Below are 13036 nucleotides of genomic sequence, written 5' to 3'. Positions count from 1 at the left end.
ATCATTCTTAGCACTGCAGTAACACTGACGTGGTGGTGGTGCATTAGTGTGTGTTGTGCTGGTACGAGTGGATCAGACACAGCAGTGCTACTGGAGTTTTTAAACACTGTGTCCACTCACTGTCCACTCTGTTAGACACTCCTACCTTGTCAGTCCACCTTGTAGATGTAAAGTCAGAGACGATAGCTCATCTGCTGCTGCAGTTTGTGTTGGTCATCCTCTAGTCCTGCATCAGCGGTCACAGGACGCTGCCCACAGGACGCTGTTGGCTGGATATTTTTGGTGGGTGGACTATTTTCAGTCCAGCAGTGACACTGAGGGGTTTAAAAACTCCAGCAGCACTGCTGTGTCTGATCCACTCAGACCAGCACAACACACACTAACACACCACCAGTCAGTGTATAACCACCCAAATAGTACCTGCTCTGTGAGGGTCCATGGGGGTCCTGACCACTGAAGAACAGGGTAAAAGGGGGCTAACAAAGTATCAGAGAAACAGATGGACTACAGTCTGTAACTGTAGAACTACAAAGTGCACCTATATAGTAAGTGGAGCTGATAAAATGGACAATGAGCATAGAAACAAGGAGGCGGTCATAATGATAAGCCTCATCGGTGTATTTTTACTCATAAAATCTACAAAACACAGCCAGAGGGTGTTCAAACTGTTGCACTGCAGCTCACTTGTATACCTTTACTCATGCAAAAATCACAAAAGCACCCAAAACTCTTCTGAAACTGACATTTATTGAACAGATATGACCTTCTGACACTGGCTGGGCGGCTCACAGGCTTTCTCCATGGCTGCATGCTGGGAGAACTGCACAGACTTCAGGCCTCGCACTCCAGGCTCTGGTTTACTGCAGGGCCGTCACTAACGTGCAGCTCAGGACCAGCAGCGGCGTCCGGAGAAACACGGTGAACAGCTCCGAACCAGCATCTTCAAGAAAACCTATTCATCAACATACGTACAGTATAAAAACACTAAGACCTCAAACAGCGACTCAGATCGTTTCAAAAAGAGAAGTGAAAAAAGAGAAGTGAGGAAACAAGAAGGCTGGAGCAATTTCATGGTGGCGAGAGAAACCTCTCTGGGTGAGAGTGCGCACACACAAAAATATGCATGTAGATGATCTATAAGCAAATTTCAATTTCAATTTCAATTTATATGCTGAATAAGAAGACTGATGTCCATCCGTGGAATCTGGGCGGCGTACAAACAGAAGAAGAAAGAAGACGCGATGGTCAGCGCTAAATGCGGTCGAGTTTTTCGCTGAGGAATTCCTCCACGCTGTCGGTGTTCCACTTCAGGATGCTGAGTTCTTCAGCGATGTTCCCGTTATCGTCCAGCAGCTTCAGCACAGGGTCCGAGCCTCGCACATACTGCACGACACAGAAACGACAAGGCGTTCTCATTTAGATTCAGTTCTCACACTAACACGATCTGTCGAATGCATGAAGGTCAATGAAATGCAATCTGTAATGTCTTTTTCATTCAATTACAGCAAGAAGGCATAACAGGACCCTAATCATTTACTGGGAACACTTCTCTAAATTCTGTATTTTTAATAGGGCTGTCAAATGATTAAAGTGATTAATCACTCGCTTTAAATTTCCATTTGAAAAGCAGTGCTTTGTGTTATAACTATGAGTGGACAAAATAAGCTTCATCAGACTCTATTTTACTTTCAATGGTTCAGAAACATTCATTTTCATCCTGTGAGCGCATGATTTACACAGAGTGAACGCAGTTTCCCCATTTTATCAGCAAAGTCCAGTGAGAGCAGCAGTGTCTGCATGTTCCAACCAATGAGCATGTATATCATATATATAGTCATTGAGTTTATATCATATATATCATATAAACAATTAGTGAGTGTATATATCATATACAGTCAATGACTGTATACATCACATACAGTCATTGAGCATATATCACATATCAAATATAGTCAGTGAGCATATCATATATACAGTCATTGAGTGTATATCATATATCATATGCAGTCATTGAGTGTATACATCACATACAGTGAGTGTAGTGTATATATCAAATATACAATCAGTGAGTTTATATCATGTATATCATATATAGTCAGTAAGCTTATATCATATACATCATATATACAATGAGTGTATATCATATAGTTAATGAGTGTATATATCATTCATTTTTATATATGCAGTCATTGAGTATATCATATATAGTATATATACAGTTAACAAGAATATATAACATACATATATGTACAATCAATGGCTCAACTCCTCTGTGATTGCAGACCCTCAATTTTACTTATACAGCTCTTGGATTCCTGTTACAGTGGAGGTTCTCGAGGGGAACTGGAGCTCCACCAAGCTGCTGCTTTTGTTAGTTTGCTCCTCGTTGATTTATCCATACATTTTATTATTATTACTGGTATTGTGGACATCAATATTGCGTTTTGCTTGTAAATCATGCTTCAGACTCAACATGCTCCAGTTACAAACAACCTCACGGCACTGCAGTAGCTGAAAATAACTCATCAAGAGAGCCGTCAATAGAACTCGCCATTGAAGCGCTGTATTAGCGAGAGGGCTACAGTCGCAGAGTCACAGAAACATGCAGCGCTGCCGCTGGGCTTCAGCCTGCACTACGATGAATCGTTCAAAGGGGGTCATGCTAGGAACATGTGTTAACGGCATTAGAAAATTTGGACCGTTAATAAGTGACCACAATAACGCCTTATTAACGTGTTATTTTTACCTTAATTTGAAGGCCCCTGAACATCTTCGGCTTGTCACTCCTGACAAAAGCTGAAAAACAACACAGCTTACGTTACTTCAAGATCACTTCTGTTCATAACTATAAATAACAAGAGAAGAGGAAACACACTCTGGCCAGAAATAACAGTACAGCGCAACCTAAAACCTTAACAGTCTCTCTAAGAACAAGACGGCAACTACAGAGCAAACTTTATCAGAACAGGCAACAGATGAAATAAGCAGAAGAGGTTTTTGATTGAAGAGGTGCATCGATAATCCATTCTCCAGTAAACGTGTTGTTACTGCAGTGAAATAAAGACTTTTAGTGTCAGGATCTCTCCAAAAAGTGTAAGCACAGACACAGCAGCTCAAAACCTACCCAAGTACTGAGTAACTTATGGAACTGCAGTGAAGCATCTATCAGTACAGGAACTAAAGATTGTTAGACCCAGTTCTTCTCTTTTTGGTGTAAAACAAAATGCTCCAAAGTGAGCGGAGTGATCAATAGTACAGCAGAACAGCGGAACCACAAAACAGAATGACAAAATACAAAAAAAGAGAAATAGGAACTCAATAACTAAACTGAAGAAGAGGGGAAAGTAGATTTATTCTCTCACTGAGATGCTTTAGTAACAAACATATCTACCTTGCATGCTATCTTGGTAAGTGAAATTATTTAACCCTCTATTGCACGATGTTGCCTCAGGGCAACAAACTCATTTTCCTCACTTTACAATCACATTATACATATTTAAAGTTAACGACAGGGTTAACAATAAAAGGAAGAGTTTGAGTAAGTCAATAAAAAGCATGTGCTTAGTCATACTCTCTCTTAGTGGGCACTTTTAAAGCTCTATTTTATAATTCAGTATGATTTTCTCCGTTATGAGAATTTGCAGAAATATGTTTGTTGCCTAGAAGCAACGCTGTGTGACAGTGGAGTGGATTTAGCCAGTCACAAGCCAGATCTCACCACTTCAGGGAACACGGCTCTATATCATTTCTTTTCATTGTCTCACAATGTTGCCTCAAGGCAACAAACTCCAAAAGGACCCCTGCACACATTATTATTTTTTTTAATGTTTTTGAATTTAATAATTAGGTCCATTTTATGCAAGAAAAGTGAATCAAATTTTTTTTTAATTGCTCTCATAATGCATGCAGTAGAGGGTTAAATGTAGTCAATATTTCATTTACTTTTTGTAGGTCTATTATAGGTTTATTACAAGATTATAAAAACTTATTTCTAGACATTTTTCTTGTTTAAGTGATTTTACTAAGTTACATTATCACACAATATTAGCAGATAATTTGGCTTCTAAGAAACAAGCTAATTAACCAAAATCACTTAAACATGTCTAGAAATAAGTTAAATAATCTTACAAAAAGCTTACAACAATCAACAGTAGATATATTGATTAGATTTAATATAATTTCACTTGCCGATATACTTTTGTTGCAGTGTGTAAACACTCAGGAAAGTATAAATGCATTAAGATGTTACACAAATACATAAAATTACGAATATATTAAACCCAAAACACTAAACGTCACTGACTAAAATGTAACTGAGGACAAAGTATGACTGACTTTACTGACAAGCACACTTGAGTAGAAGTTCTCCACATAACTGATTAAATGCACTAGTTACGAAACAAGCCTGGGCATCTTTTAGCTACAACACACTACTTTTGGTATATTCTACATTTAATTAGGGCTGTCATGATTCCTGAATTAAAACTGATTAAAGGTTTTTCTACTGCTCGCTGATCCATCCATTTACATGCACTTAGTCACAGTGTTTTTTAAATGACGTCTGCAAGGCTTTTTCTCATATCTTTCTCCATTACAGTATTTTGGAAACAACGGAAATGCTCTGCATTATTCAGTTAAATCAATATTTAAATGTCTGGCCTTTTATAAAACCTGTTACTCAATTAATCAATAACTGTAGATCTCTCAAATAGCAGTAATGTAACCCATAGTGAAAGCCCTGTATTGTGCGTCCATACTAAATCTGTAGGAATCTCTAAGAATGGCGATCTCAGCACATACACACTTCATTTCAGTTTACCTTGGACTTGAGGGAACCTCCCCAATTTTCATCCACACACCTCCAGGATGGCTCCAGGATAGAGCTGTACAGGAAATACAGTTCAGCATTCAGTTACTTGAACAACTACACTGGGCAAAAGTATTACTTTCCAATCCAGCTGGGACGATCTACCTTTGATTTTAAAGGAAAGTCAAACAGCAATATTATACTTTAGCCCCCATGTGTCAAACACAAGGCCCGTGGGCCAAGTCAATCCTACCTGGCCAGAGAAATCATTTTAAATTTCTATTATTATTAGCCCGTTTCACTCTAAGATGCACTACAGTTCCCAGCATGCACTGCAACAGTGTGCATTCTGAGCCCCTTCCCCCAGTAACAATCTGTGGGCCAGCAGTTACACATAAAAAATAAATAAATAAATAAATAAGATGCCTGGTGTGTAGCTCAAGCAAACAGGTGGTCTTAAAACTACCTAAAACAATTCATTTTTATTTAGAATTAATTTTAGTAAGTATTAAACGCCTATTTTGCTGCTGCATTTATGGTGTATTTTGAAAAAACAATGTCCAGTTGGGGTCATGGCAAACTGTTAAGTGAAAATGAAATAAAAACATAGCAGGCACATGGATTTATTGAGACTTTTTAATATGGCTGTTTTAGTGGTTAAGTTTGACACCCCAGCTTTAGCCCATCAAGTTAAATGCTTTGGTAGTGAAGCACTGAAATTTCGCCTACTGAACATGTTCTGCCTTTGTTCATCTCTCTCTTCTATGACACTTCCAGTTTTAGGCCAAAAAACAAGGTCCACGATGAAGTGTCAAATTCAACACATAACAAATTATTTGAAAGAAAACCGTAATTAAAAACGCTGTTTGTGTTCTTCGCTCTCCTGCGCTGCTCAGCACACACATTCAAATAGACAGTGTGGTCAGCAGATAAACAGTGTCACTCAAACACTTTCCTGCAGCTGCACCCTGTAAAATTACATGCTTTTAACATTAAGTAATTGTTTAATGGAAACCACATAAATAACACGAGTAACTCAGTATCTTTTAGCAATAAACTTTCACCTCTGGTTCTGAAAGTTGTTATTGTAAACACGTGTGTCGGTTAGATCCTTCTGGTGTGGGTTCACGACTGTTTTGTCTCTAAATTACAAGCACTAAAGCAACTTGTGTGCCAAGAATGGTGTTCCACATCCACATGATTTATATATTTATAAAAACAAGGTGTTTTCCATCATTATAAAGGAGGTCCTCAGGAATTCAGCTTTAGATGCCTTTGGGAAACCATGAAGTATAGAATTTCCATTATTTTATAACCTTCAACGTTTAATATTATTTAGCTGTTTAAGATAACAAGTCCTCTCAGTTCTCTTTCCAAACATGATGATTACGGCCTTTGAAGCATCATCAGCACTACAATTCATGCAGATGTTCAGTGTTCTAGAAGTACTGATGATAGTACTATACTACACACTCTCATTTACTCTCAACTGTCACTGGGGTGGTACCCTGAGGGTTCATCTCAGTACCTTTAGTCAGGGAACATAACTGAACCATAATCCACTGAAATGATATGTTCTAAGCTGTACTGACTCCACACACCCCGTCTCGTCTCCAGGCTTTTATTTTACTGTTCTGTTTTAAAACATTCGGTTATGAAAAGGTACAAATACGAACTTTTCACCTGGAAAAACTTATTTAAGGTTCACAATCAGACCTTAAAACCACTGTTGTACCTTTGAGGGAACATTTACACTGCTTGTACCTTAATGAACAAATAACGTACCTGCACAGAACCTTTGTTTCTAACAGTAAATATAGCGAAAAAAGGACAGGGCCTAATATGGACCCTTGCAGAACCCCAGATATAGCCACAGATGGTTTTCTAACAGTGTACCTTAAAACACATACTGATTAAAATACTATTAAAATAATATTAGATGTAAATTATCACAAAAGCAATAACACATATTGCCACAGAGGTGTCTCACCTTCCTGGACTCGAGCTGGGCCTCTTGCTGACAGCACTGCCTGCAGAACGGCTCCAGCTGGTTCAGACTGAACTGGCCCAGTAAATCACAGGAGCTGCAGAGGAGATTGCTGGAGAAGCCCAGCTCCCTGCAGGCCTCGGAGGAAAGCTCCGCTCCAAACGCTGAGAGCTGCACGGGGTTGAAAAAAAGAGCACATCATGTCACAAACACTACAGAACTAACCAGGCAACCGAGTCAACAAGATGCGTCTCTCAGGATTAGCTGCTCAGATTATTGCAAAAGACAAATTAAGAGTCTCCAGTGTTCCTGTGAGTGGAGACAGCTTCCAAAATGACATGTAATACTTTCAGATATGTGGAGATGAAGTGATCACATGAAACGACAGCGTTTTCATTCAATGTCTTTTTGGAAACAGGGTAGTTGTGGGCTGCAGGTTAGGGAACCAGCCCTGTGACCGGAAGGTCGCTGGTTCGATCCCGTGAGTCGACAGTACATGACTGAAGTGCCCTTGAGTAAGGCACCTAACCCCCAGCTACTCCCCCGGCGCTGTGGATAGGGCTGCCCACCGCTCCGGGCAAGTGTGCTCACTGCCCCCTAGTGTGTGTGCGGTGCACGGCTGGGTCAAATGCGGAGGTGAAATTTCCCCACTGTGGGACTAATAAGGGTCACCTAACCTAACTTTACTTTACATTACTTTAGGGTTAAGATTTTTGAAAATCTTTTCGGTGTCCAGCCTGACCAGGACAATGTGGACATTTCAAAAAAAGTGGTGTTGCCATGGCAACAAACAACCCCACCACACCCGTGAAAGGCTTTCTTTTAAGCCTTTCTGTCAAAAAATAAAATCGGACCCTTAATCTGTGTGAAATACTGAAGCACTATTAAACACTGAGCCCACTTACTGTCTACTCTGTTAGACACATGCATACACTGCTCTATGGGGGTCCGGTGGGGGTCCTGACCACTGAAGAACAGGCTAACAAAGTATGCAGAGAAACAGATGGACTACAGTCTGTAACTGTAGAACTACAAAGTGCTCCTGTGTGGTCAGTGGAGCTGATAAAATGGACAGTGGGCCTCACTCACCAAAATCTTAAAGTTTTTTCCTTAAATGTGTTCCTGAGAAAGGTCCTAAGAACAAGTCTACGTCAGATTCATGACGTGTTCTTAAAGCGCAGAACTGTTCTCACCTCTGCGCTCTTGCGTGTGTGTGCAGGCGAAGGTCAGAATCTTTGTGAAAACTGTGTGAGTGGGTTTTTGAGAAGAAACCTCTTAAGAACGGTTGGTGAACGAGGCCAAACGGGTGCAGAAACAAGGCAAGTCAGACGGGCCTAAACAAGTGGACAGTGATTATATGGCACTCCTAAAGTTAGTCTTCCTCTCTCGCTCTCTTTTCAGACCAATTTAACACGGTAACTGAACTAAGGAGCCCATAAGGTGACATGGGGATTACTTTTTAATAAGATGTGGCCACAGATTAATATATGTTTCATAACTTGTAGCCTCATAGCCTTAATATACTAATTCGTGGCCTCCATATAGTATCTCATAGCCTCAGTGTATTGATTTGGGGCCTCAGTTTAGCAACTCATGGCCAGAATATATAAATGTGTGGCCTCAATAACTCGTGGACACAATATATTAATCTGTGGCCACGCCTTATAAAAAATAAGCACTTTGTCACCATATAGGGGCTCACAGTACAAGTTTTCACAGTACATGTGATCCAAACTGTGCTAGGAAATCATGAAAACAAGCGTCCGACGTTTTGAGTAAGTTTAAAATTTTTAAAAAAGAGAAAATGAAACTGGAGTTGCAGCTCAGACCGACCAAACATCGCTTATACCAGGTTTAGACATCGCCGAGAACAAAAAACACAGCTTAACATCTTAGATAAAGTGTAAATAATCCTTTAAAATCGTTCTTTACGGATATTTACATTAAATTTGTGGTTAATACGGCATTTTTCAGCCCAGCCGGCCGTTAGCTTAGCTTAGCTGAGCAGGAGCTCCATCAGGCCACGTCATGATTTCCCACACAGAGCGAATAAAGGCCTGTATTTCACTGATAAACACCCCCGGACCGCAGACTGAGCGGCGGGTCTGTGACTGGACTCAGTCTGGACCGGCTGAGTTTGATTTCTTACCGTTTGTAATAAAGGTAATAACCAGAGTAAGTAAACCTCCGCCGCCATCGCCGCTTCCTCCTCACAGTCCGCCCTCTGTACCGCCGCCTACAGGCCGGAGGAGCTTGCGGCTTAGTTTACTTTACATTACCTGACCAGAGAGCCGGAGGGGGCAGTTACCGCTCTGACACTGGCTGTGTCAGATTTCTGCAGACTCAGACTGAGGTGTTTTTATTCTCACTCTACTCAACAATCTGATGAAAATCTCTGTTTACATGCTCAATACAAGTAATCAGATCCAAAATGACGCGCATGCGTGAGAGAACCGCTTAGTGTAGCTGTTACCATGACAGCCAGCATCACGTGAGTCCAGTGAGAGTGAGATGAGCAGCAGTGAGCAGTGCTTGTGTTTTTAACTGCTTTAAAATGATGTCAGACTCAGGAAAACGTCCTTCACATGTCCTTATTAAAGAAGGCCGAGAGGAAGACGTCGTGTTCTGAGACACATAAGCTGGACGTCCGTCCCACCGCCGTCTTTTAAAGACCAGAGCATAAACTTCGTCTCCTCTGCAGACCAGTTTCTGCTCCGCCATGTTGAACGGTATAAACTCTCACTATGACGTGACGAACATGATCAGAACGGACTTAAACTTTCCGATAGGGAATGTAATCAGATACAGGCGTTTACACAGATATTATTCTTCTATTTAACGGATTATTTACAGGATTACCCACCACGACCAGTCGGATAGAGACTGTATTCCGAATGGCCTCAATCGGACTAGACTATTCCGATTGAGGTGTTTACATGGACGTATTCTATTCCGATTGAGCTATTAGTCGGATTATTAACGGATTATTAGGCTGCATGTAAACGTGGCTACTGACCCTCAACTTCCCCAGCTCTTAACCCTCCTGTTGTGTTCTGGTCAAATCTGACTGATTTACACGTTTCCTCTTTAAAAAAGTGTAGTAAATTTCATCTGTTTGTCATGAGGTTCCATGACTTTGTTCACACACGGGAACACCTAAAATAAACCTAAAATATTTTTATAAAAATTTTGAAATTTTGAAAAATTTAAAAATGGAACTTGTATACACCCATGGTGCTCCCGGTCAAAAATGACCGGTTATTGGAAATGAATCTATACGACTACAATTAGTGTATAAAACAGAGTTCAAGCACATCCACAGCAACCAGAGAAGGAGGAGACAAAAGAAAGAGGTGCCAACTGTGTGCACGAGGTAAAACACTAGCTTTGTCTGCCACAGGTGTGGTGTGTATATATATGCAACGACCACAGTATACTGCCCCACATGCTCATGAGAGGACAAAACTGAGGAACATAAGGATAACAGTATGGCACTGTCTTTCCAGAGTACAACAGAAAACTGTGTAGTAAATATGTTCATACAGTGTGTGGTTCACGCATTTCTCTTAAATTTTCCCTGTGTACATTTGGGCTTTTGTTTTCAATAAATAAATCATACCGGTCAGTTTTGACTGGGAACACAAAAGTTGTTATTTTGTGCCACAGTTTAGAAAACTTAACTGGTTTGAAAAAAGTAACTTTGGTAAACATTTCAGTGAAGTACTCTGTGACAAACACTACAATAGGTTTCATCTTAGTATCCGTTATAGTCATAATAATATGTATGTAATGTTTTTTCCCTAAAAAAACGAGCGGTGTGAGCTCCGGTAAATGAGGCCTGCAAGACATAAACAGCAAAGACCAGTTCAAAACTTATAATGTTCACACGAGCTGAAGTTCATAAAGAGATCTAACACAACATCAGGTGATAATATATTGTTACGACCTCCTATGTTTAGGGGAACACTTAAGGTCGTACATAAAAAAAGACAAGCCAACGCCATCCAGCTGCCAGACCAAGACACCACCAACTACAAATAATTGATCACTTTTATTATTTATACAGCATTTATTTCTTTTAACTTGAACAAGTTAAAGGCACCATCTTATAGAAGTTGGTAAGTCTAGTTTTAAACTGATCAAATGCAAATGAGCTTACACAAAAGATAAACTTCAGGGGGGTGAGATAAAACCAAAACAAACTAGAAACAAAAGATAACTAAACTAATCCCTTACTTAGAAAAGGAAAGCTTTTCAGGTATTTAAGCAAACTCAGACAACAATAACACAAGATCTGGCAAAACATGACAAAACTGAGCTAAACTTGATATTGTGGCAGTTTTATGGCTCAGTCTGATTTGGTCAGACTCTGAAGATCAGACTACACGTTTGGCGAATGGTATTGGGTTCATTTCTGGCTGATTCCAGGTTGTTTAGCTGCTCTTCTGTCTCAGCTGCCGACTGAAAAGCTGCTCAGTGGTGATGACAGTTTGGGAATTTAGTGTAAGGAGCTGGAGAACGAAGTGGGCGGAGCTCATTACTCTGACGTAGCAACAAGCTGCTTGTTAAGGAACCATAATTTGGTGAAGGAACTGCGAACATTAAAACATATTAAATGCCAGACATGGGTTTTATTCAATACATTTGAAATACAACATGCTATGCTAACATACTAAGTACTACACTACACTCTTAAAAAGATGGTTCTACAAGGGTTCTTTAGTAAAGAAAATGGTTCTTTATAGAGCCATGAACACTCAAAGAACCCTTTGCATGATTATAAGGTTCTCTGCATCATGAAATGTTTCTTCAGATTGATGGAGAATGTGCTGTAGTTGGTTCTATGTAGAACCTGTTTCAAAAGGATTCTATATAGCACCCAAATGGTTCTTCTACTGTTACGATGTCAAGCTTGTAACAGTAGAAGAACCCTTTTTGGTGCTATACAGAACCATTTTCTTTACTAAAGAACCCTTGAAACACCAGCTTTTTAAAGAGTGTGCTAATATGTTATTGCTTGAAAAGTCGTTTGGTACAAGGCCGGGTCAGAGCCCGTTTACTACTACTGAGTGCTGATTGGTTAGCAGCTCATTGGCTGTTCGCACTCACAGACGTTATGGACGTACATGAGGCCCCGTTCTAAACTCCTTTAACTCCAGTTTAAAAGCTCTTAAAATATAACAACTATGATTTTGCTCAAATACTCCATCTAAACCCATACATTTTGAACTCGCTCGGAGCGCCCTCTAGCGTTTGAGAAACCGGGACGAAAGTACAGAGCGGTAATTCTTTTTATTTATTTTTATTTTTATTTTTTTTATTTATGCAATCAATGTACAAACAGTAATGGCAATGCGGTGTACATTTGTTTACATAACACAAACCGAAGCAGTCGGTAAATTCAAGTAACCATATAAAAAAAACAATAAAAAAAAATAAAATAAAATAAAATAAAATAAAATAATAATAATAATAAAAAAAAATTAAAAAGGGGGTGTTAGGGGAGACATGATTACTCCCTAGTGTCTTTCAAACCATTTTCATAAATTAATTTTAGTACATTTTTGCCATTATTCTTTTTCATGCACTCTAAGGTACCAAAATAGTACGAGCTCCTTTTATAAATATACATTTATATATATATATATATATATATATATATATATATATATATATATATATAAAAAATGAAAAGATGGTGTTGTTTTTATAAACCTTACTTCATGTATGAAAAATTTTCCTAACAAAAAAATAACATTTACAACCATTTCAGAATCCGTGTCTCGGAAAATCATTCCAAATATAATATCTACCATTGTAAACTCACTTAAACCCACAATCTTTGGGTATAACCAACAACATAAATCGTCCCAAAATGTGTTCAAGTCCTTACAAGAAACAAAGAAATGCTCCGTTGTTTCAACATCTTCTTTACAGAAAGCACAAACATTTTCATCCAAATTAAACCTTTGTCTCAGAAACGCTTTAGATGGATATTTTCCATTCATTATTTTGAAATGAGCTTCCTCAGCCTTTGGGGGGGCAGGAAATGTAATATACATAGATCAGAGTTTACATATATAATCATTTGGGGGGAAAAATGAAGAATTGAATTTCTAAAACAAACATTTGGGTACAGTATCCTGTTGAAACAGCTCCTAAGAAAGTTATTAGAAAATTTTGCATGTAAAAATTCTGTTCCTTGTATTAACCCTCCTGTTGTGTTTGTTTTGGCTAACACT

General features: G+C 39.2%; 1 protein-coding gene across 1 annotated transcript; it reads right to left on the bottom strand.

The window, feature by feature from the left end:
* Nucleotides 1-728: 728 nt before the first annotated feature.
* Nucleotides 729-9055, bottom strand: selenof (selenoprotein F). The gene is made up of 5 exons (XM_036565378.1): nt 8944-9055; nt 6798-6965; nt 4820-4883; nt 2747-2796; nt 729-1383 (listed from the first exon to the last, which is right to left on the bottom strand). The coding sequence occupies exons 1-5, from the start codon at nt 8989-8991 to the stop codon at nt 1252-1254; spliced, it is 462 nt and encodes a 153-aa protein (XP_036421271.1). The 5' UTR covers nt 8992-9055; the 3' UTR covers nt 729-1251.
* Nucleotides 9056-13036: the final 3981 nt, after the last annotated feature.

The sequence above is a fragment of the Colossoma macropomum genome, unplaced genomic scaffold, assembly GCF_904425465.1.
Source record: "Colossoma macropomum unplaced genomic scaffold, Colossoma_macropomum, whole genome shotgun sequence".
NCBI classification, from domain to species: domain Eukaryota; kingdom Metazoa; phylum Chordata; class Actinopteri; order Characiformes; family Serrasalmidae; genus Colossoma; species Colossoma macropomum.
This window is presented reverse-complemented; position numbering and strand designations above follow the sequence as displayed.